We start from the raw sequence: 25,410 nt of genomic DNA, 5'->3' as shown, positions 1-25,410 counted from the left end.
AGAAATCGAGTTTACTGAACTTGATTTCCTAGTATAGAAACCGAGTTCAGTAAACTTGGTTTCTATACATAGAAACCGAGTTTATTAAACTCGATTTCTTTACATAGAACCGAGTTCATTGAACTCGATTTCTATGTCCCATCTCCTTTGACCATCACGTGTAGTCTGAGCTGGAAATCGAGCCTACTGAACTCGATTTCCGTCAATGGTCCCCAGCTCTCCACGTGTTACCGTGGGTCCCAGCTGGGACCTATTTTCCCTCTTTTCTCCACTTTGTCCGTCTCACTACTCAGTAACCCTCAGTAAACTCTCACTGCTCCACTTCTCAAACTTTCATTCAGTAAGCTCATTCAGACTTATCTCAAACAAGTTCACAACATCTCAGGTACACAACATTTGCTAGTTTTTTTATTTAAGAAAAATTGACAACATATTAGGAAAAGTTTTTTTTTTTTTTTTGTTAGTGTATATTGTGATTAATCTATTTGTTGTAGTTATTAATTTATTTGGTAGTATATTGTGATTAGTTTATTTGATAGTATATTTGTTGCAGTGAATTAATTTATTTGTTAGTTATTGTGATTAGTTTTTTTTTTTTTTTTTTGAGAGGGTGATTAGTTTATTTGTTAGTATATTTGTAGTGATTAATTTATTTGTTAGTATAGTGATTAATTTATTTGTTAGATATTGTAATTAGTTTTTTTGTTAGTGTATTGTGATTAATGTATTTGTTAGTGTAAATATAATTTATAACATATTAGGAAAAGTTTTTTTTTTTTTTTTGTTAGTGTATATTGTGATTAATCTATTTGTTGTAGTGATTAATTTATTTGGTAGTCTATTGTGATTAGTTTATTTGTTAGTATATTTGTTGCAGTGAATTAATTTATTTGTTAGTTATTGTGATTAGTTTTTTTTTTTTTTTTTTTGAGAGGGTGATTAGTTTATTTGTTAGTATATTTGTAGTGATTAATTTATTTGTTAGTATAGTGATTAATTTATTTGTTAGATATTGTAATTAGTTTTTTTGTTAGTGTATTGTAATTAATGTATTTGTTAGTGATTAATTTATTTGTTAGTATATTGTGATTAGTTTATTTGTTTATATTATGATTATTTGCTAGTTTTTTTTTTTTTTGAATTAATATTATGATTAATTATAAAAAGTGTAATCACGTTCATAGTATGACTCATGTTATGTCCAAACAACTAGTCATATCTTGAAATTGGTTTTGTTTAGTCCTTTTATTTTGATAGCTTGCATTTAATCATGACAAATGAAGCTATTTGAGTTTTGACATTAGTGCTCAATTGAATGATGAACTTGATTACTTACCGCCAAACTAATGTCCAAATATTTGGACACATTTATATAAGATCATGAATCTACTTAAGAAAAAATATATATAATGGATATTGTGAGGCCCTTGTGGATATGATGGGAACATTTAGTGCTAAATATTGTGATCAATTGTTAGGAATATTTAGTAATTTTAGGTCTTTATCATGGATATGAAATGGATTATGAGTTTGATACCTAAGATATTCGTAGTCTTGTTACCATAAATTATTTCAAGATATATTTATTTATGATTTGTAACAGAGATTTGAAGGTTGGTATATAATATTTTTGTTCATGAGAACTTATTTGAATGGGTTTTAAAAGTCATGCCCCTAGAATGATTTGGAATTTTAGAAGAATATGAAATTGGTAACGACTATTTTTGTATGTGAGTGTATGCAAATTTGGTTGAGATTAGTAATGTTGGCATTTAATACGCAAAGTTTTGTGATTGATGTTGATTGAGCGGTATAAATTTGTCACTAACACTATTGCACTTGATGATCTATAGGTTGACAATGATCCATATAAATATATACTACGGTGAACTCCTTAGCAATGCCAACCCTTATGACGGATTGATGTTTCAAGGTCCGGATATCCAGTGCTACTATATGATGATACGCCGTAAGCTAAAGACCTTGAATGATTTGAAAGTAAAAATTATGGAAGAGTTGCAAGTGAACCCTGCTTTGCATGACATACATATTACTTTCCGTTCTCCACATGAAGTTCTCAATCAATGCATTAATTACAGATATATGGCGATAACAGAGGACAAACATGTGAAATTCATGTTTAGTAAGATGGAAAAATGGGAAAAGGTAGCAGATTTTGAGTTGTACGTCAGTTTGCAGCCGCGTGCGGAAGTTGGTGTAGAGGAAATTGTACAAACAACTACATCTCTACAGTTTGCAGTCCTAGATGATCGATGCATTACATTGGGAGGTTATACACCCTCTTTTCAAGAGACACCAACAACAATTGAGAGTGAACCTAGAAATAGATATGAAGATAAATTTTGTACACATCGAGGCGAATCCTCTACAGTTCCAGTAGTTGAAGATGAAGATGAAGATGAAGACGAAGACTGTATTGGGGAAGATATTAACGATAGAGATGAGTACGAAGAGAGGATTGAGAGAGACGACTTTGACAGGGGTGTTAATGATCATGAAATTACTCCCATTCCTCATGTTAATGATATGGCTGAATGTGATGAAGATGATGCGGACACTACTGTTAGAGTTCAACATGTTACAAATGCGACCCCTGTTTATGAACCTCCTGCCTCATCATTTTATGAAAATACTTGGGAAAATATGGTTGATCTTGAAGTTACTCAACAAGCATTTGGTTCTTCTTGGAATACGGACATGAATTTTGCGAAAGGGTTGATTTTTGCGAATAAAGATGCGGTGAAATGTGCATTAACAATTTACGCCGCAAAGCATAACAGAAACATTGTGACTAGTAGGCCGACCAAAAGTAGATTGTCTGTGAAATGCATCGATGAGTCATGCATGTGGTACGTTGGGGCAGTAGAGAAGCCTGAACATGGACTATGGATGGTCACATCTTATAGGGGTCCTCACAGTTATATACCCCTTGCCACGGCCTTTGATGGTAGAATGATGGATTGTAATTTTCTTGCAGAAGAATTTGTTCCATTATTGTAAGAGAAACACATGGCAACAATTTATCACCTCAAACATTTCATTAAAGGGAAGTATTATGGGCATAGTCTTTCTTACTATAAGATATGGGATGCGAAACAACGAGCTATTGCAAAGATATTCGAGGATTGGGAAGAGTCTTACCAAAAGTTGAGAAAGTTATTGTTGGCATACTTGGATCAAGAAGCTGGCACCTGGTACTGGTGGCACACCATACCCAGGAACGAGTTTGGTGATACAATTTTGCGCTATGTATTTTGGGCTTTCGCTCCATGCATTGAAGGATTTAGATATTGTAAGCCAGTGATCAGTATTGATGGGACTCATTTGTATGGTAAATATCGAGGGGTGTTGTTGATTGCAATGGCCACTGATGCCAACAACAAGGTTTTGCCTCTCGCCTTTGCTGTTGTGGACAAAGAGTCAGGGTCTAGTTGGAGGTGGTTTTTAGAACGTCTCAGGATCTCACTGGAAGATGTGATAGCAGATAAGGACATTTGCATAATTTCTGACTGACATAAGGGTATTCAGAACGCAATTGCAAACTGGCCTATAGATGATGATGGACGACTACGAGTAGTTCACAGATATTGCCTTCGACATGTTGCTAGCAACTTCAACACGCATTTTCAAGACGCTACTTTAAAGTCATTGGCCTTGAAAGCGGGGTATGCTACTCAGGAAGCTAAGTTTGAGTTGTACATGCAACCTATCAAGGAAGCCGAGATTGAGGCCCTTAGGAAGAAACGGAGAACCGAGCGGCAGGAAAGTGAACCCGACTCATCCATCATGCCATACACATATCTAATAAACGAGGATCTAGACATGTGGACCCAACTACATGATGGTGGATACCGTTATGGGGCTATGACAACCAATGTCTCGGAGTGCTTTAATGGAGTACTGAAAGGTGCCCGTGGCCTACCCATTGCTGCAATGGTTGAATTCACTCATTGCAAACTTGTAGCGTATTTCCATGATCGACACAAAGAAATTACTCATGATCTCTCACAGGGCAAGGTATGGAGTAAATATGCCTTAAAAATCTATGGACACAACCTAAAAAAATCTCTTGGCCACAATATAACTGCGTTTAATTACGTGAATGGTATATATCAAGTAATTACTGCATACAACATCCATAGCTCTGGAGGGGGACACCATAGTCATGAAGTAAACCTAATGGACAGAACATGTCGTTGTGGAAAGTGGCAAAATCGAAAGATCCCTTATTCACATGCAATTAAAGCTCTTCAGCACTTGGGGCAAGATGCGACTACATATATTGACCCATGTTATAGTTTGAACAATGCCATTCGCACCTACTCACATGCATTTGTGGTGCCACTGTCAGAGTCATTGTGGAGGGATGTGGACGGTCCAAAGTGGGTGCCTGACCCACTCTTGTTGCGAGGCAAAGGTCGACCTGTGGCGTCTAGGATACAGAATGAGATGGATGGGGTCCGACGAGAACCAGGAAGCCGGAGGCCAGATTCTGAGTTGAGGGAGATTCAACAAAAGCAAAGCTGTGGACTGTGTCATCAACATGGGCATAACCGTAGAAGATGTCCACTTTCCCGTGGGGCTTCAACAAGCAGTAATGATCCAAACTAGGTAAGTGATGCTTTCATATAAAATGCCATGATTGTATCAATTAGCCAAGTTGCATAGATTAGTACGTATGTTTTGGTTTTTGGTATCTAACGATAATATTTGAATTTTTGTCAGGCATGCAGATACTTGATTTTGGAATGGTATTGTAGATGTAAATTGGGGTTCTCTTTATTGTGTATTTGAACTTACTACTAGGTTGTATCGGCATTGACCTTTATTCTGTTTATCACTGAATGAACTTGTAATCAAAGTATTCTATATCCAATGTGCCTGTTTCTAGATTGTGATATTATGAATGTTCAGTTAGTTGTTAATTATTTCCATTCTAGCTAGAGACTACATAGATGGCAATCCCAAAGAAACGGACATGTACTTTAACACAAGTAGCTTAAGCTTGAAGGTGCCAGAGGGTTCAAAAGAAGTGTTGGTGAAGAACCTTTACTTACTACACTGATGTGCCCCTTTCCTACTATACTGGACTTCTTCGTAAGTAATTTGCTCATCACTTGGGAAAAAAGTTTATAAGATGGATTTGATTTTCAAGAAAATTAAAGAAACGCCATAAAAAGGATTTTACTTCATAATCTTTTATATGATTGGAATATACAATTCTTCATATAGAAGTTGCATAGAAGTTGTGCCTAATATTTTGTCTTCACTATGATATAAATGATGCTTCTAGCTTTATCTCCTACCAAGCAATATTGCTTCCAATAGAGGATCTTGGGCAGTACTCTATAGTTGGGATATATATTCATGCTCCATTAGCATGAAAGCATGTCTTTGAACCAGCCTATTCAGAAGCAGAAGACATTGGCATGTGCCTTAAGAGATTTGATTGCTATTGGCAATTATTTCTTATTTGCTTTCAATGATGAATTGCATGTCTATGGAGTTTAAAGCCCTTGCAACATAATTTTTCCTGGGAGTTTGGTGTGTTATTTAGATGACTGTAACTTGTTTGCTATAGTTTTGGTACTCTATCTAGATGAGTGTAACTTATTTTCACCTCGTTTGGCCACTTGATTGTTGAAGCCAAGACTCTTGCAAGGACCTTTCATATACAATTACTTTCTCCCATATTCGTAATCAAGCAAACTTTATAGCTCATAACTTTACTAAACATGCTAGTTATGTTAGCAGTTTCATGGTGTGGACGAAGAGTGTTCCTCCACACCTAAATTCTGTAATTTTAGCCAAACTTGGCTAAGTTTTACTAATAATATCTATTTTGTTTTCTTCTTAAAAAAAATAAAAAGCAATAGATGCCATCATGTAACAATGATTCGTTTAATGGTGGTGGTGATTCATTTTTGTAAATGTAATTGATAGCATATTAGTTTCAATCTTTGAAAATTGAAATTCAAATATGGCAAAAATATTTTTTTGCTTGGACCTTTTTCGTCGTCTTGTCATTTGCCGAGCTTTCATTAGTAGTTCTTGGACCCCGAGATGAGGGTTTTCTATTTTCTTTAAAATACAAATGCATTCACCATAAAATAAGCTACTAATCATCAACATTCAAAAAAGGCCAATGTTGAAACTTAAATTTGGGAAATAGGCCAATGTTAATGTACGGCTGTATCACCAACAATAAAGATCAGACTGCTACCTGGATGAGCATTTAATTATTTTCTACAAGTCTAGATAATAAACAAAATGGGATCTAATTTAATTATATTCGTATTACGCTCAGTTGAACAGAGCCAAACGTTTCCTCAAATCCCAATGCAAAATCTAAGTTTCTTTTCTTTTTCTTTTTTCTTTTGATGTCTTTCTACATTTTCTTAGCAACCAAACATATCATAAATGAAAGACTGACTGACAAAAATAAAAACAATTAAGCATTTTCTTTCTATTCAGTATATTTCTATAAGAAAAAGATGAATCCTATAAGTAACGACCCTTCATCACTGCTTGATAAGTAGGTATATTACTGTAGTGTTGAGTAATGCAGGGGCTAATGGAAACAACTATATACAATCATTGTGTTCAAAGTTCAAACAAGACCAAAAGCACAGGTCAGAGAACGGTTTGCATGTGTGTATAAGCGAGTAATTTAGAACAAATTCTTTCATGAGCTATATTCAGTTACCAAGCTTGCAAAAAGCAAGTTAGCGTTTCTACCTTGAAAGAGAAAAGGGGGAAAGGACTGAGGAGACTCATCAATCTACACTATCATACAGCATAATCTACATATATAAACACCATTGTTGTATTTTACATCGAGAATGGTTAATATACAATCACTGCCGAAGCTTAATCCTTGCCATCTCTAAGGTTGCCTTGGCTGCATTACGCTTTTGCTCCCTTTGATGACAAAGTTTTGTTGCCTCTTCTGCTTCTTGAGATGCAGTCTGCAGAGCCTTCATAATTAGACACATCTTTATCTCGAGGAACAAATATGGAATCAAAATTAGGGAAAACACCTACCAAAAATATGAATCAGAGTCACAACCAAAGATGAAAGAGGGAAAAAAAACCAAACAAATGGAATGTAATCTGTATTTACCACAAGAGAGAGGCCGAGGTGGAAGAACTAATAAACATCAAGGAGGAGGGAAAGCAAGCCGGCCCAACCAACCCAGAATATGAAGTCCTAAAACTTGACTTATACAATCCGTCACTGGAAGAAAAAATATATATATTAACAGATAACTGATAAGGGCAAGCAGCAAGTTAGCAAGAACAAAGCAAGAGAAACATAAACTATAAAGATACGGTGGGTGAGAGGGGCGGGGGGGGTTGGGTTGGGCAGTAAGTGTAGGATACATAGCAAATGTGTACATACGCAAGAAAATACCTTCAGTAGAAGTGTCTCCAGCAGCAGTAATCTGCCTCCAGAACTCAGCCTGTCCGCAATGAATCTCAGCCTTTAAAGTCAGATGGGTAGTTAGGAGTGATTTCTTCATAATGGAACTCAACTCAACCTCCAGCACAACTAGGTCTTGGAGATTTGAAGAGTCCTCAACTCGTGATGGATCAATATACTTTGTAGATGTTAAATTCTCTGAAGTCTCATCATGTTCACTCCTCTCTATGACAGGCTCTTGATCTTTCTCAAAATGTTCATGTACAGCCACAGAAGTTGGGAGATGTTGAGGATTTTCCATCTCTAGTGAATCAAACTTCCTCTTTAAATTATTAATACTCAAATCACCCATTTTAGTGACTAACTCATGGCTTGTTGAAGTAGAATCTACAGATATGCCATGTTTGCTTTCATCTACAAGATCATTAATTGTGGTAATTTCTTGAGTATCCTCCCATTGAAGGAAATGACAAGCTCCTTGTCCCTGTTTCAAAGCCACAATCCATTAATCAGATATCAACTAGTATGTGAAAGAATTCCATTTTAAAATGCTCTATAAGGAGGATACACAAAATGAACAGAGGCTGCTCTCCTAAAATGCTGCCATTGGATCTATATCTTTTCAAGTTTCTTAGTTTATTTTTATCTGTATTGGTTTAAGGACAAGGTGCTGTATAAGTAGTTGGAACTAAGCAAGACCCACTTACAGATGGATGTTTGGCACATTATATTTAATAACATTAACGCCAACAATGAAATAAGCAAAGGACCATGCAATATAAAATTATACATGGATACTGAGAAAATTTATATCACAAAATATCACTACATGCATAATCACCCATCTCATATGAATTTGCATTACATGCCTCAATTTGTTGGTGAATCAACAGTAGTGATTGTTAAATGGAAAATCCAACTGTGAGTTCAACAAGTATATACTTTTCTTCTATACATGTTAATAAGTTACACTCAATCAGGTATTGCAAGAAGGATTAATCATGCCAACAAAAGCAGATACTAAACCGCAGAGTGCTAGGCCAGCAGTTCTTAAGTTAATGAAATACAACCAAATAGTTCAATTACGCTAAGCAATTGATATTCCATTAAAAGTACCAAATTACCAATCGGAAACATAGACCATCAAAGAAACCAGGTTTATGAACCCATGTTTTCATAGCAATACAACAGAAATTAGTGACTTTTGTTGAAGTTGGTGAGCTTACTCAATGGTTCTATATCTATCACAACTGGGAAAAGAGTTCATACACACGGATTCACAACTGGGAAAAGAGTTCATACAGGTAAATTACATTGTTTGAGAATGGTTTGTCGAAATTTCAAAAACCCCCTCCTATTTTTGTAAAAGACACTCCACCCCTTAATATATTGATTTACACAACAAATAACCCCTTATGACCATTTATGTTCATTACAAATTTTCAAATTTCTCATATTAAATTCTCAACCACTATATCCACCCAAAAAATTTTTGCTTAATAACCAGATTGGTTATATCGTAAGAAAAATTTTAAAAAAAAATAAAAAATAATAATAACCATAGGGGGCTAAGTGTCATTTTTTGAAAATAAGAAAGGGATTCCGACATTTCCTCAAACCTTAAGGAAGGTTAGTGTGATTTACCAAAAAAAAAAAAAAAATTCACCAATGAAACAACACAGCCTTACACAATAAATTGTACCAAAAACCTTAAATGCAAAAAGACAACCTTGGATCAAGAAATGCCATTGAAATTCATATCAGCTTGCATTTTCGACATAGTATGATTATGCTATTTAAATTTTCTTATTGCATGTCAATGCATCATCCAAGGCCTATGGTATAAGGCACGGAAGACAAATGATAAACATAAATAACACAAACAGTTCAACATACTGGACGGCAATCAAGGATTGACATGAGTGCTGACTGTTCTCTCACAGAACGCTTAATCCGGCCATCACTTTCTGCAGCTTGCTTCAAGTTAGCTGCAAATCTATTCAACCTATCCAGTACAACATAATTACGTCAAAAAGATTGTCATGTTTTCTTGTTTACTATGTACTTTACATACAGTATATAAAATGACCGAAATTGAAGAGAGATGCCCAATAAAAAGGAGGAAAGAAAAGAAACAATAATAATAATAACAAGAAAAAAATAACTACTAAAACAACTTACTACTATACCAAGAGCAGTACTGGTGAAGAAGAGGTAAAGGAAGGTCCCCAAGAATTTCAATGCTGTAAGCAGATCAATGTTGCTGACATCAAGTGATTGGACTGCATTGAAAAGCACAATAGAGGTGGCATCATTCACCACTCCCTCACCGAATACAATACTGTAAAGTAAGGGCGTTTCATCTTGATTGAGAACCTTTAACAGGCCAAAAATATCATGCATTAATGGAGCATGTCAATTTCCATGTATAACATTCATGTAAGGATGAACATCGTGTACCTGCAGCGTGCAAACTGAATCAGTTGTTGACAATATGGCACCAACAGCTGCACAAAAAGGATGCACAAATGATCAGTACTAAAGGATGACTATCAATCACTGTATGAGCAAAATGATTCAACATAAGTTATTAGTCACCTCATTCATCATTATACTTTTATCAACAGAAAAAGGGCCACTATGAAGTAATAATGAATAACAAGGTCCTTTCTCTTGTCAAAGACGCAGAGGGACATTACAAGGAGCTTCAGAAAGACCGTCTCGTACGTTCGATGGTGGAAGAAGGCATCAAACGTATCAGACAGTATTTCTCAAGTTCCTGGTAATGTGCCTCTACATCTTTGACAAGATAAAGGACCTTGTCATTCATTATAAACTTGAAGAACAACGAGGCCATAAGAGAATGGCCTTCTGCCAAGCTTTGCAAGGAGGGCAGCCTTGGAGGACCCAACCTTGTAACCCTTCTTAATAAGCTCTACAGGGGTGATGATTTCAACAGTCCCCTTATTAATCTTAGTCGGTATATTAAGTACCTGAAAGATAATGGCATTAAGGACAAATGATAACTTATACGTTAGGCTTAATGATGCAAAAAGTAAAGTGTTCAAGGAGAAACAAGATTAAATAGTAAACCTAGAATTATGGACTAATTTTGATGTGGGGGGCTTTTTGGCACCTTTTAAAGGCTACTTCAGTTATTATTGAATCTAAGTATTTAGTTTCTTTACTTTAGAAAGTTGCTGGTTCAGTTTTAATAAAGTTTTACTAAAACTAGGGGTAGTTTGGTAATTTTCTTATTTTCTGGAATATGCTGTAGCGAGTTGTTCTACACACCAAAGACTATTATTTTGTGTTTTGAGTCTTGTTGAATTGCCAAAAAAGTGATAACAAATCAAGGGATACAAAAAAATAAATGGAGAATTCAACTTATCCAGTAGTTTTTTTTGTTATTTTTTTAAAAACAATTGACTTTTGTGCTACTAATTATCAGCCGGGAAAGAAAAGGAACAATTTGGTGATATATGTGTGTGTATATATATATGAGATGGTAATTTAATAATAACTATCACAAAGTAAGGCATACTACATACCCAAAGACCCACAAAGGGACTGCAAGGAGCATTGTACCGACCATCACCCACTCATTTCTTGTAACAGGACCCATATGCTCCAATTTCTTTGCAGCCATGGCAGGGGCATCTGGTGTGTCTTTGGTTTCAGAAGGATATAACTTGTATAAGACTAGAGGAGTAGCTAAAAGACAGGCAATTGCTGGTAAACTAGCAGCTTTGAACCAACTTGTACTGTTAACTTCACTCATCTTTCCAGTTTCTATTAATTAAGAATTAAAAATAAAATCCTCAATAAATCACAAAAAACTAAAGACTTCCAATTCAACTTATATCTAGTCCAAAAAAATAATTGAATTGCGAATATTTAAAAAAAAAAAAAAAAAAAAAACAATCGCATTGCAAAGACATTGAATTAAATTAAATTAAATTTGAAGTCAATTCAATTGCAAACTGGTTCCATAGTGATTTTCGGTTTGACAAATGATCCATAGAGTTACCACTAAGGTACAAGGCTCTTCACAGAGAAGAACAGAAAACTAAAAGCGAGCAGTGAAAAAGGTAACTGTTATTCATATCTACCTAAACTATCTGCCGATACCTTTGAAGCATGTCCTTGTGCTGCCAGCTCCAGCATGGTAATTTGAACAGCACCTGGCTGCTCTGGTCCCCGTGGAACCTAAATATCACTAGAATTCTTCACAAAGAACGTTGCATCTCGTGTTTTACGAACAGGTTCAAGCATGGCACCTTTAAACTGCCAAATTCAAGAAAACGATATAAGGGGCACTGTCACTGTGGTTAGTTATTTCCAATTGACTTCCCTCACAATATTTATAAAATAAAAGACAACTTGGACTAAAGTTTAAAGCATAAAATACCAAGTATCTTCATGTATGCAGCAAACTTACACAAACAGAAATATCTGAACTGAAAAGCCCTCTGTCCAGAAAGCTAAAATCACAGAAATCACTTTCTTCTAAATTGTGAGGAGTACCATCTAAATGCACCTGTAAAGGTTAAACAACCATCATAAAGTTTTCTGGAACATGAAAAATAATGCTCATATAACGGGATGATCTTATCTTCATGTCTAATGATTTTTCTGCTCCACCCTTGGCCATTAAATTAAAGGTTTATTTCAAGAATAAGGCGATCAATGCATAATGATTATATATAGAACTAAAAGAGAGAATTAGATGATTTGGTACCTCTGGACAAAGTGTTCGATCAATCTCAGTGAACAGATCAAGTGTGGTGCAACGGCGCTGCTGGACATTTTCAAGGGATAGCAGTCAGGGCCGGCTCAATGAATTTGGGGGCCCTAGGCGAAAGCTTTAAATATGGGGCCTTTTATCATATTTAATTATAAAGTCATATATTTTTTTCAATTAAAATTTATTTTTCTTGCTTTTTGAGAGGCAAAATTACTAATTAAATTTTTGCATTCAAGTTCCGCTAACATTTCCTTTTCAATTGATAATATGGCTAATCCACTTAATCTTTCTTGTGACATAGTTGATCTTAAATAGGATTTTATTAATTTTAATTTTGAAAAACTTATTTCTGTGGAAGCAACTGTAACAAGTATAGTTAGTAATATTCTGAAAGTAATACATGCATTTGGAAAAGATTCTAGCCTCTTTATATAATTTAGTACATTAATTGGAGAGTTTTCATTTATTTGCAAAACTTCATTTAAAAATTTTAGTTCTGAAAATAAATCTAAGCCATCAATATCAGAATAAGTTTTATGTGTGAGAAAACATTCAAGATTAAGACAAATTTTTTTCAAACTATACAATTTTTTTATGAGATATTATATAATATTATATAATATATTATTACTATTTGGGGGCCTCTTTATCAGTGGGGGCCTTAGGCCACTGCCTAAGTGGCCTATAGCTTCAGCCGACCCTGATAGCAGTCCGGCTGCATGCACCAAGTCATAAGTTCTAGGATACGTTGGAAAGGCTTCACACCTGAAAGGAAAATGGAATTATTATATATACAAGATCAAAGCATAAATTATTTACAATAACCAGATAAAAGTACAATACAGTGGCTAACTTCTTTGTGAAGCAAATGATACCAAATTAGTTCCTTATAATTCTATATTGCTCAAAAAGATCATTCTGCGACAGTGCTGAGTTTTCAAGGGATCCTTGAATCGTATCATATAATTCTGTTATTATGGCATATCCTTAGAATGCATAACTTCTTTCAGAGTTACTTTATAATCTTTGGTAATTTGATTCACCAATACTCCCAACTAACTCCAAGCTCCAAATTATTTGAACGCTAAAAATCAAATCCCCTATACTGATACTATTACTAAGTACCCTTAAAATTCTCACCAAACGTATCTGAAATATAGAATTGGCAGGTAACCACCTACACATTAAAGTAACTGTAAATCTTTTCCAATCAACACTTTCACTAGTAGACATGTAATGCCAGCCAAGTTCAACAGAAGGATTGGAAAGACAAGCCCCCTTCAAAAAGGTTAGTACTTATCCATTCTATTTAAGATGACCCACCAAACAAATTTTTAAATAAAAGTTCCTGGAACAAGACAGCCAATTGGAAAGATATCTGGAAGGGGACAGCAAACATGTAACTTGGATCAATTTATCTCCAGGGTTCACTGACTAAACTAAATAACCTGATATACTATCCTTGCATGTATATGAAAGACTGGAGCAATAGAATAACATTTAGTTGAGATTTCAGGTCAAGCAAGAATACCAAGATGTATCATTTATACTGAAAGAAAAATGGTAGGAAGAAGGTTTCATTACCAATCATGCAATACACCAACAAAACCCCTGTCCATGATCAAGGGAAGGTAGTTCGGTCCATTTGTAGGGACCACATTCATGACCCACACAGACTTCTTGGCTCCCAACAACGCAGCATTGAAACCACAAAAATTAGCATTCATGTCTAGTACATTTCTAAGCATGTTATAAGGTGGTGAAGGATCCTCATCACCAGGTCTCTTTGGATGGTCAGAGAATATCAATGGTGACAGAAGAGACCAATAATTATGGACCATCACTTTCCAGTTGTCAGTATCCTCGGCAAATTCTTCGGGGTGCAAACCTGACCAAACATTTTAAAATTAACATATAATATGACAAAGAATATTACAGACAATTTTTTTTTATCCTACATGGTTTTTATTTTGCCATTTGCATGCTGTTCCATACTGTGCAAGAATATAAAAATACCAGATAATGCAAGTTCATTCTTGTTCAAGTTGGTTCTTGATGGCCAGGTTGTCCTCTCTTCAATAGGAATCCATCGGCGGCTTTGTGTCCCCCCAATGCAGGCTTGGAGTGGTCAATAATATGGAGTTTCAACATCTTGGCTTTCAGAACATATTGAAGGGCCCGATGAGGACTTCCTATAAAAACAAGCAGGTAATACTATGACTCAGGACTATTCTTACTTATGCACAAAACCACCCATACTCTATGTATCAAAATTGTGACTCAGATCAGAAAGCAAGAAAAGGAACGAAGCAGAAAGAAGAAAGAAGTGCAGGGATGACATGCTGATATAAACGACAGCTTGGCTATGTAGTTTAGCTGTACAGTGTAGCTTAATACAATGCTGTAGTTTAGTGACTTGTAGTTTAGTAATGTATTTAAGTGTGAGTTGTTCACACGTGACTGAGCTGGCACAAGTGTTTGTAACTGTTTCCGTATTGTTAGGGATATTTTACTTGCTCTGTTTTTCTGTATTTAGTCTCGGATTCGTGTACAGATTCATTTAGTTGAACAATATACAAAAGTCTTCATTCCAGAATTCTCTCTAGCTTTGGCTTTCTTTCTTCTTCCAATATTTGCTCTCTGTACTTTCTTATATGGTATCAGAGCTTGACCCTTCATTAATGGCGTCAAATACTACTTCCTCTTCTCCTGCACGAGAGCTCTCTCCATTGGAAGATCCTGGAAGTCCGTTTTTCATGCACCATGGTGAATCTCCTGGTGCGATCCTGGTTGTTCAACCTCTCACTGAGGATAATTACCCTAATTGGGCTAGAGCAATGAGGATGGCTCTAGATGCTAAGAGTAAGCTCGGATTTGTAGATGGATCCATCACTGCATCAATGGCAATTACACCACTTGAGAAAAAGGCATGATCCAAATGCAATTCAATGATCTCTTCGTGGATCTTGAATTCAGTTTCACCTCATATTACTGCTAGTGTCATTTACAGAAACACTGCCTTTGAGGTCTGGAATGCTCTTAAGATTCGGTTTCTACAAGCAAATGGACCAAGAATTTCTCAACTTCAGAAGCAAATTTCCACCGTGATTCAAGGAGATTCTACAGTGACAAGCTTCTTCACTGATCTTCAAGCTTCTTGGGATCAATTGTTAAATCTGAGGCCTCTGCCATCATGTTCATGTGGAAAATGTACTTGTGGTGTGAATGAGAAGATAGGGCATCATCACCATCAAGATTCAATCATGCAATTTCTTAATGGATTGAATGATTGCTACTCACAGGTCAAGACTCAAATTCTCATGATGGAACCTGTTCCATCTGTGGATAAGACTTTCTCGTTGGTAATCCAGGAAGAAAGACAACGATCTACCAGTAGTCATGCCACTCCTTCAGTGGAATCCACTGCTCTGGCTGTCCAGAATCAATTTTTTAATCAAGGATCTTTTCCTGGCAAGAATTTCAAAGGGAATGTTGGAAAGGGAAGGCCTATGTGTAGCTATTGTGGAAAGGTTGGGCATGTTAAGGAGAAGTGCTATAAGCTTGTTGGGTTTCCACCAGGCTACAAGCAAAAGGGAAAGCAGCTTCCTATGGCTAATCAGGTCATAATGGAGTGTGATCAAGCTCAGAATGAGAATGTGCATCAGAACAACAATTTCTCTTTCACTCCGGAACAGTATCAGCAATTGATTTCATTGTTGAGTTCACATGCATCCAGTTCTAGTGTTTCTAATGAAGCAATTCACACAGCCAATTCTGCCCTCTCAGGTATTTCTGATGACCCCTTGCAAAACTCAATATGTTTAAGCATGCAACACTCCATTTTTGCTATCAATCCTTCAAACAAAACTGCACATAGTCAGGACACTTGGGTGCTTGATACGGGTGCCACAGATCATATAGTTCATTCAGTTGATTTGTTTACTAAAATTACTAGCTCCATAACCACTTTTGTTCAATTGCCTAATGGTGAGAGAGTTGTTGTCACACACATAGGAACCGTTCAAGTAACTTCTAGTTTAATTCTTGAAAATGTACTATGTGTCCCTTCTTTCACTTTCAACTTGATATCCATTAGTCAATTAACCAAAAGTCTATCCTGTTGCTTCATTTTCCTGTCAAATATGTGTTTTATACAGGACCTTTCTTGTTGGAAAACGATTGGAATGGGTAAGCTGCATCATAATCTCTATCTGCTACAATCTTCAGAATCTTGCAAATCTGTTTCCAATGTATCTTCTATCTTAGGATCCATTTTCAATTCCTTTGAAAATAATGTTGTGGATGTTCCTGTTACCACAAAATCTTATCTTTGGCATCTTAGATTAGGTCATGTATCAGATGCTAAACTTCAGGTCCTGTGTGATCTTCTCCCTGATGTAAGCACTATACATAGTAATAAAGATTGTGCCCTTTGTCCCATTGCAAAACAGAAAAGACTCCCTTTCCCTTCTTTCAATCATTTGTCTGTTAATGCTTTTGATCTCATTCACTGTGATGTTTGGGGTCCTTTTGCAAAACCTACTCACAATGGTTTTAGGTATTTCCTTACCATTGTTGATGATGCAACTAGATCAACATGGATCTATCTTATGCAATCAAAATCAGAAACTAGACCCTTATTGATTTCTTTTTACAACATGATCTCCACACAATTTCACACCAACATTAAAGCCATTAGAACTGATAATGCTCATGAATTTTTTCTAAAAGACTTCTTTGCTAATCATGGGATTATACATCAACATTCTTGTGTTGCCACTCCACAACAAAATTCGGTTGTGGAAAGGAAACATCAACACATTTTAGGCATTGCTAGAGCTTTAAAATTTCAGTCTAATGTGCCTATTTCCTATTGGGGTGAATGTGTTTTAACTGCTGTTTACATTATCAATAGACTGCCCTCTGTCATTTTAGGAAATAAGACCCCTTTTGAGAAACTTTACAATACACCTCCTTCTTTTGTTCACTTAAAGGTGTTTGGTTGCCTTTGTTTTGCCTCCACCTTATCTCATAACAGATCTAAGTTTGACCCTAGATCTGTTCCCTGTGTTTTTCTGGGATTCCCTTTTGGAGTCAAAGGGTACAAGTTACTCAATTTGGTCACCAAGAAAATTTTTGTCTCTAGGGATGTCACCTTTCATGAGACTGTGTTTCCTTTCATTTCATCCACTTATTCTTCCTCACCTCACTCAAACATCACTTTTCCTCACATTTTTCCTCCTCTAGATACTTCCAATTCCTCTCAATCTGCTTTATTTGATTCTGCCATCTCTCAGCCCATTCCTGATCCTGCATTTCCTACTTCACCTTCTAATCCTTTACCCAATTCTTCTTCCCCTGCTACATCTGCTTCTCCATCTGTTTCCAATACTGATAGTTCTAGTCCTCCCATCATTGAACCTACTGTCATTGCTTTACCTCCATCTTTGAGAAAATCCACTAGAGTGTCCAAGCCTCCTTCCTATTTGCAAGACTATAAATGCAGCAACATTATTACTGATCAGTTTATTCATTCCAATCATGCCATCAAGTCTGGTTCAGCCTCCCAAACCTCAGGTACAAAATACCCCTTATCTCATTTTCTTGGCTCTTCCACTTTATCTCCATCCTATGCCCATTTTTGCTCTCTTATCACTGCTATTTCTGAACCCAAATCCTATCAAGAGGCTGTCCAAGATCCCAAATGGCAGAATGCAATGGCTGCTGAGATTGCTGCATTAGAATCTAACCAAACTTGGTCTCTTACTCCCTTACCATCCCATAAAAGGGCTATTGGGTGCAAATGGGTCTATCGAGTGAAGTATAAGGCTGATGGCACAGTGGAAAGGTACAAGGCACGTCTTGTGGCTAAAGGGTTCACACAGCAGGAGGGTTTGGATTTCACTGAAACCTTTTCCCCTGTTGCTAAAATGACCACTGTTAAGACTTTGCTTGCCATATCTGCTGTGAGGGGCTGGCATCTAACTCAGCTGGATGTAAACAATGCTTTCCTTCATGGGGAGCTTCATGAGGAAGTTTACATGCAGCTGCCTCAAGGATTCCACAGCAAGGGGGAGAATATAGTGTGCAAGCTTAACAAGTCCTTGTATGGCCTTAGACAGGCATCAAGGCAGTGGTACTCAAAATTTTCTTCTACTATTCTCAAATGTGGTTTTAAACAGTCAAGGTCTGATTACTCTCTTTTTACCAAGAAGTTCAATCAGTCATTCATAGCACTTTTAGTCTATGTGGATGATATTCTTATAGCTAGCAATGATGTTCAAGCTGTTGAAGAGCTTAAAGTGTTCTTGGATCAAGAATTTAAGCTAAAGGATCTTGGAAACTTGAAGTTTTTCCTTGGCATTGAAATAGCTAGATCAGATAAAGGCATTTCCTTATGTCAAAGGAAATATGCTTTGGAAGTGCTCAAAGATGCAGGCATGACAGGATGTAAGCCTAGCAAGGTTCCTATGGAACAAAACTTAAAGTTGAGCAAATATCATGGAGAGTTGTTATCTGATCCTGGCATTTATAGAAGGCTGGTTGGTAGGTTGATATACTTAACCATTACCAGACCAGATATCACATACTCAGTAAATAAGTTGAGTCAATTTATGTCAAAGCCAAGAAAACCTCACTTGGATGCAGCCTATAAGGTGTTACAGTACATAAAGGGAAGTCCTGGACAAGGTATTCTGTTATCATCCAATTCAGATTTGCACTTAAAGGCATTCACAGATGCAGATTGGGCATCTTGTGTTGACACTAGACGATCAACTACTGGTTATTGTGTCTTTTTGGGTAATTCTCTGGTTTCATGGAAGTCTAAAAAGCAGTCTATAGTCTCTAGATCATCTGCTGAAGCTGAATATCGAGCCATGGCAGTGACTGTGTGTGAGATGACTTGGATATTGGCTTTGTTGAGAGATTTAGAAGTGTATCATCCAAAGCCTGCAATGCTGTTTTGTGATAACCAAGCTGCTATATATATTGGTGAGAACCCTGTGTTTCATGAGATGACCAAACATATAGAAATAGATTGCCACTTGGTCAGAGATAAGGTTGAAGATAAAGTGATTAGATTGTTTTTCACCCCTACTCATTCACAGCTAGCTGATCTGCTTACAAAGGCACTTAGTGGTCAACAATTGAAGTCTTTACTTGCCAAGATGAACATTGTAAATATTCACAATGCTGATTGTCATCTTGAGGGGGAGTATCAAAATTGTGACTCAGATCAGAAAGCAAGAAAAGGAACGAAGCAGAAAGAAGAAAGAAGTGCAGGGATGACATGCTGATATAAACGACAGCTTGGCTATGTAGTTTAGCTGTACAGTGTAGCTTAATACAATGCTGTAGTTTAGTGACTTGTAGTTTAGTAATGTATTTAAGTGTGAGTTGTTCACACGTGACTGAGCTGGCACAAGTGTTTGTAACTGTTTCCGTATTGTTAGGGATATTTTACTTGCTCTGTTTTTCTGTATTTAGTCTCGGATTCATGTACAGATTCATTTAGTTGAACAATATACAAAAGTCTTCATTCCAGAATTCTCTCTAGCTTTGGCTTTCTTTCTTCTTCCAATATTTGCTCTCTGTACTTTCTTATACTATGATATATAAATCTCGTTATATCTATGTTCATCTACAGACAGATCTAATACATATATAGAGGTGTGTGTGTCTTATGTTGGCAGCCATACCGTGAACTATAACAATTCCTTTTACTTGTCTTTTTCCAAATAATAGTTCCTTCTTGCGTTGATAATATCTTCCAGCAAAGATTCTCTGCAAAACTATGGACAAAATTTGCCGTAATTTTTTGTTTCTATTTGGTACGAGTTACTCTTTGAACTTTGTTCTCCTGTGAGGTCATGTCATCATATAAATATGATTTTTTATGCACTCTATATGATTGGATGGCTACTTTGGCCATTCTTTCTCTACTTTGCTGGATTTTCTTAATTGTTGTATTTTTTACTAATTTATGATGCAGCTTTAGTACACAACCCGTGTACTTGCAGGCACCTATTTTTTTTTTTTTTTTTTTTCCTTTTCTTTTAGTCAATTTTTACTTATTAAAAAAAAAAATGGCTAACTCCCTGATAGCTTAAGGTTTTGGACTGATGGTTCTCCAACAGAAAGTACATGACCATTTCATTCATCCTAAGCATAGGAGAAACCAGAATCACTACCATCTTCTCTTTAAACCAAATAGCAACAGTTTATACATGGTATGTCTTTTTGTTTGCCTGATCCTCAATGTTAAATGTCTGCTTAATCTTTAAAATTTCCAGTTTTTGCTCTGAATTGGGTCCTTAGTATGCAAGATTTCAAGTAGAATACAATTATCATGGAATAGAAGCCCATTGAAACTTTAATAAGTTAAATATTTTGAGATAACTCAAAGTTGATATGTAATCATAAATTTAAAGAAATTTTAAAATACATCATCTAAACATGGTCCTGGGCTCCAAGTAGATTGAACCAGTTACAAGAACTTTAGAAGTGCCAAGAGCCTTGTAGCTCAATTGGCACCTCCTAGTGTTTCCAAAGGAGACGTCCATCCCCTCTCCTCCATTGAAACCATTGAATTATCCAAAAATAGAAAAAGAAATTTTGAAGCAATTCAATGTTGGCGCCATACATATCAAATGAAAAAAGTAGTCAACCAATTTTCCATGGGACAAACTGAAGCCAGAACAAATGGAAAAGGATGTTAGTGGACTTGGGATTCAACCAGGTTGGATTAGGTGATTTCAACGAAAGTAACTATTTGGCCAATATGACTAAAAGTACCAATCTAAGGAAGTCAATGTTCATGAAAGTCTAGGTGTCACCAGCAGCTTTACTAACGTGGAAGTGATGATGAGAGCTAATTATGAGATTATATGATAGATGTACATATTCTCACTTACCAATAAAAGGGTATGCCCATTGTCCTTGAAGTGACGAACAACACAATCTTGTAATGAGTTCTTAAGTCGTTCAGCTTCATCTCTACTAGGAAGCATGTTATCCTTGCCACTGAAATGCAAATACTTCATCAATCTTTACAATCAATTAAGATTTACCACTTTAAAAGTAAATTCAGTATCACAGCAAGTAAAATCAAGAGAGAAGAAAAACCTAGCCAAGACAAGAACTTCGGCTTTAACAGCATGGAGACGGGAATTGGCATAAGCAGCAGATGATTTAAGCAGCTTCAGCTTCCAAAGAAGAGTGTCCCTTGGTATAATATCATCAAAACCCTGACAACAAAATGGAGTAATGCAAAATTCATATTGACATCTTACTAGAGTCCTGACACCACAAATATTAATTGGGCTGCTTCAATAAGTAATTTTTTTTTAAAAATACACATTGTAAAGCAAATGAACTAAGGTATTAACTTAGACTAGAAAAAATAAAATACATCCCAACCAGCAATCCTTCTGTACGCATAAGCTAGTGTTTTTACTAGCAACCTTGAACCCATATTATAGGTGATCAAAACTTGACATGTTCTGGTAATGCAAGTGAGACACATTGAATAAATGTATCTCATCAAACTCTTCAACTGTAGGACTCAATAGGCTTGGTTCCCCAGTAAAGGAGATTTGTTAAATGTGCAGCAAAAAGAGGTTTTTTTTCTCTTTTCTTTCTTTCTTTCTTTCTTTATTATTTATTATATTTTTATGAGACTACTTTTTCTCATTGTGTATGTCAAGTATTCCATTTTTGCTATCCCAAAATAATTCTCCGTCATTAATTACTGACTCCCCAATATAACCCTGTTCTCTATATTATTTAAACTAGTCGCCAACCCGTGCTATGCACGGGAACCTACCTATTTATGTGGTAAACTAAATTGATTTTATAAAATTTTAAATTGATTAAGAAACTATATTATTGCATGAATTGCTCTTGTATAACTTCAATTTGTGTTACAATTTGATAAAGAAGTCATTGTTTGAACGTGTAATGACTTACGAAAAATATTAAAGAATAGTTCATGACTATAAACTTATAACTATTGAAAAGAATCAAAAGATTAAGAGCTTAAAAATTATAAAAATATATGTGTGTGTGACTACACAACAGAGAAATATAAGAGAAAAATTTGTTACACTCAAAATAATAATTCATGGTTATAATTATTGAAATTTTCCAGATAGTTTTGGATATTACAAAAATATAACTCAAAAAGTCAGATGTTAAAACTTCCAAAAGGCCAAAAAATATTAAGGAATCATAAGATTTACATCCTATAAATTATTGAAACAAAACTATATATATATATATATATGATTTTATAATAGAGAAATATAAAAGAAAAATTGATTACCTTCAAAAGAATAATACATGGTATAGTTGTTGAAATCTGCTAAACATGTTCAAATATTGCAAAAACTAACACAAAATATATGACTATTCAAAAGAGAAAAATAAGAAGAAGAAAAAAGTACATGAACCTATAAAGTAATTAGTTTTAAATTTTAATGGGTCTAAACTTTAAACAATGAAAAAAAATCACATGTTAGGTTGTGTTCCTAGCAACCTTGAAAGTAAAAGTAAAGGGAAAAAAAAAAACCATGAAATACCATCAGCCAATAAGTTTTAATGGGTTTAAACTACAAACAACGAACAAAAATAATCATAAACAATCATAGGTGCAGGGTTTGGTTACCAAGATCAGATGGTTGTAAAACACAACATTTCAACATTGATTTAGGGTTATGCAGAAGGCAACATAAATGACAGAAAATTGTTTTTACGTTGTCTGCTATGCCAACCATCTAAATATATTAATTCCAAAAAAAATTAAATAAAATAATTCCTAGAATTATATGAGATAATTAAGAAGAACATCAAGCCCTTGCGTGGATGTTATTTGTGGACGGTTGTCCATCACTGCAATTCATAGACTTTGTTGTTAATAAGACAATCGAGTTCAAAACTAAAAGCAATTAGGTGGCCTTTGTACTACATGATTTGTTCTCGTTGAAGAATCAACTTGCTTCCTACTATGGCTTCAATTTGATATGTGTGTTTTCTTTGTGAAAATTTGAGTGAGTATGAAGGGTTTCGACCTTGGCAGAAGTTTATATTTATGAAAATTTTTGTTATAGAATTTTAGTTGAAATAGAATTTTCAAGCTTTTGAAACATATATCTAATAGAATTTTATTTAAACTAAACTATTGTAATACTTGATAAGATATAAAACCAAAAATAAAAAGAATCTAAAATAAAAAGAAAAAGAAAAAGAAAATAGTGATGACGTGGAAAATTGTGGGAGCTCCAAAGGCTATTTTCAAGCTTTTGAAACATATATCTAATAGAATTTTATTTAAACTAAACTATTGTAATACTTGATAAGATATAAAACCAAAAATAAAAAGAATCCAAAATAAAAAGAAAAAGAAAAAGAAAATAGTGATGACGTGGAAAATTGAACCAAAAATAAAAAGAATCTAAAATAAAAAGAAAAAGAAAATAGTGATGACGTGGAAAATTGTGGGAGCTCCAAAGGTTTCGGTTTTATATATATATATATATATATTAGCCACAAACCTGCGCGTTGCGCATGATAATTATTTTTATGGTAGTTTTATTAAATTTTTTTATACAATTTAAACTAATTTAATAAAGAGTAATGTATTTTGTAATTATATTTTTATTCATTATAAGAATAATCATAAATGTAATATAGAAACAATCATAAATCATAAATTTAATAATTTTTGTCGTACTAAAATGAAAAAAATACAATTTTTTCTCAAAAATTCAAAAGGCAATTTAACGAAAATATTTATTTTTTTTAATAAAAGTTATTTATAACATTTTGTGAATCATTAAAAAGAAAATAAAATTTAGAAATTATTCTTTTAGTTTTAAACAAACTTTCTCAAACTTATTTTTTCTGCCTACAATCCAAAAACACTGAAAAAAGTAACTAAAAAAATTAATAAAACTTAACTATGATTAATTGAACCAATTAGGAAAAAAAATTGTTATTTATAATCTACTAAGGTTATTTTCTTTGCAGAAATTGTAATTTCGTCCACCCAAAACATATTATCAAATAATCAATTATTAGCAAAATCTAAGAATTAAATTTTTATATATGCATTGTTATAAAATAATAATAATAATAATTAAAGTAAAATTGCGAAAGATAAAATTTGTCTCTCATCCAATAACTTTTGTTTAGCCAACCTTTGCTTTTCTCTAAATAAATTGCATTATAGAGTACTTTGTCTACCACAAAGGATTAAAAAATAAACAAAAATGATTAAAGTCTCATAGTTTAACATCTAAATTGAGCACTATAAAAATCATGCTATCAAATTACAGTAGCTACCAAATTAAATTATCCAAATCATGCTATGTATTAGAATAATATTATATTTTTATATTTAATCCTTTATAATGCAATACGATAACATTTAACAATCAGAGAGAGAGAGAGAGAGAGAGAGAGAGAGAACTGAATCGCATTAACCTAAAGTAGATTAAAGAATATAAAAAATTATCAACCTAAAGCGAAGATGCAAGAAAAATAAAAAATAAAAATCCACTCAAAAATTGTGTGTGTGTGTGTGTGTGTGAGAGAGAGAGAGAGAGAGAGAGAGAGAGAGAGAGAACCTTTTTTTTGTAAGGAAAAACTATGCATGGAATGAATGAGATAGTGACAAATTTATAGTAAGAAAGTGTGAATAAGAAGAGACAAAAATAGAGGAAGATGAAGGGAAAGTTGAAGAATGATATTAATGTAGAGAGTAGTGGGGAGATGAGAAGGTGAGAGAATGAGAGAAGGAGAAAGGTTAGAGAAGTAGTGGGGAGATGAAAAGGTAAGAGAGGAAGAAAGGTTGGAGAAGTGTAAATATGAAATAAAAAAAATTATAAATAATTATAAGAAAATGGAAAAAAAAAAAAAAAAAGATGATGACGTGGACGTTGACGTGGCTCAACGTGAGCGCAGCAGCATTAAACGCTACGCTTCAGCTTTTAGTAATATATAAGAATAATCATAAATGTAATATAGAAACAATCATAAATCATAAATTTAATAATTTTTGTCGTACTAAAATGAAAAAAATACAATTTTTCTCAAAAATTCAAAAGGCAATTTAACGAAAATATTTATTTTTTTTAATAAAAGTTATTTATAACATTTTGTGAATCATTAAAAAGAAAATAAAATTTAGAAATTATTCTTTTAGTTTTAAACAAACTTT

General features: G+C 34.5%; 2 protein-coding genes, 2 long non-coding RNA genes and 1 pseudogene across 4 annotated transcripts; 1 reads left to right on the top strand and 4 right to left on the bottom strand.

Annotated features, from left to right (window-relative positions):
* The first annotated feature begins 3,030 nt into the window (after positions 1–3,030).
* LOC126722751 (uncharacterized) lies at positions 3,031–4,632 on the top strand. Its single transcript, XM_050425902.1, has 2 exons — positions 3,031–3,495; positions 3,550–4,632. Exons 1-2 carry the CDS (start codon positions 3,031–3,033, stop codon positions 4,630–4,632), a joined length of 1,548 nt encoding a protein of 515 aa, XP_050281859.1.
* A 1,949-nt stretch (positions 4,633–6,581) lies between these two features.
* On the bottom strand, positions 6,582–9,448 carry LOC126723948 (uncharacterized). Its single transcript, XM_050427971.1, has 4 exons — positions 9,341–9,448; positions 7,436–7,928; positions 7,145–7,258; positions 6,582–7,061 (listed from the first exon to the last, which is right to left on the bottom strand). Exons 1-3 carry the CDS (start codon positions 9,362–9,364, stop codon positions 7,182–7,184), a joined length of 594 nt encoding a protein of 197 aa, XP_050283928.1. The 5' UTR covers positions 9,365–9,448; the 3' UTR covers positions 6,582–7,061; positions 7,145–7,181.
* A 260-nt stretch (positions 9,449–9,708) lies between these two features.
* Positions 9,709–9,953, bottom strand: LOC126724569 (uncharacterized). The gene is made up of 2 exons (XR_007655039.1): positions 9,905–9,953; positions 9,709–9,820 (listed from the first exon to the last, which is right to left on the bottom strand). It is a non-coding gene; the product is annotated as an uncharacterized LOC126724569 (long non-coding RNA).
* Positions 9,954–10,084: 131 nt separating this feature from the next.
* On the bottom strand, positions 10,085–11,986 carry LOC126724568 (uncharacterized). The gene is made up of 4 exons (XR_007655038.1): positions 11,886–11,986; positions 11,576–11,731; positions 10,996–11,236; positions 10,085–10,437 (listed from the first exon to the last, which is right to left on the bottom strand). It is a non-coding gene; the product is annotated as an uncharacterized LOC126724568 (long non-coding RNA).
* Positions 11,987–12,004: 18 nt separating this feature from the next.
* LOC126722750 (probable pectin methyltransferase QUA2) lies at positions 12,005–20,386 on the bottom strand (annotated as a pseudogene).
* Positions 20,387–25,410: the final 5,024 nt, after the last annotated feature.

This window comes from Quercus robur, chromosome 4 (genome assembly GCF_932294415.1).
Source record: "Quercus robur chromosome 4, dhQueRobu3.1, whole genome shotgun sequence".
In the NCBI taxonomy this organism is placed as follows: Eukaryota; Viridiplantae; Streptophyta; class Magnoliopsida; order Fagales; family Fagaceae; genus Quercus; species Quercus robur.
Note: the sequence above shows the minus strand (reverse complement) of the source record. Positions and strands in the feature narration are given on the sequence as shown.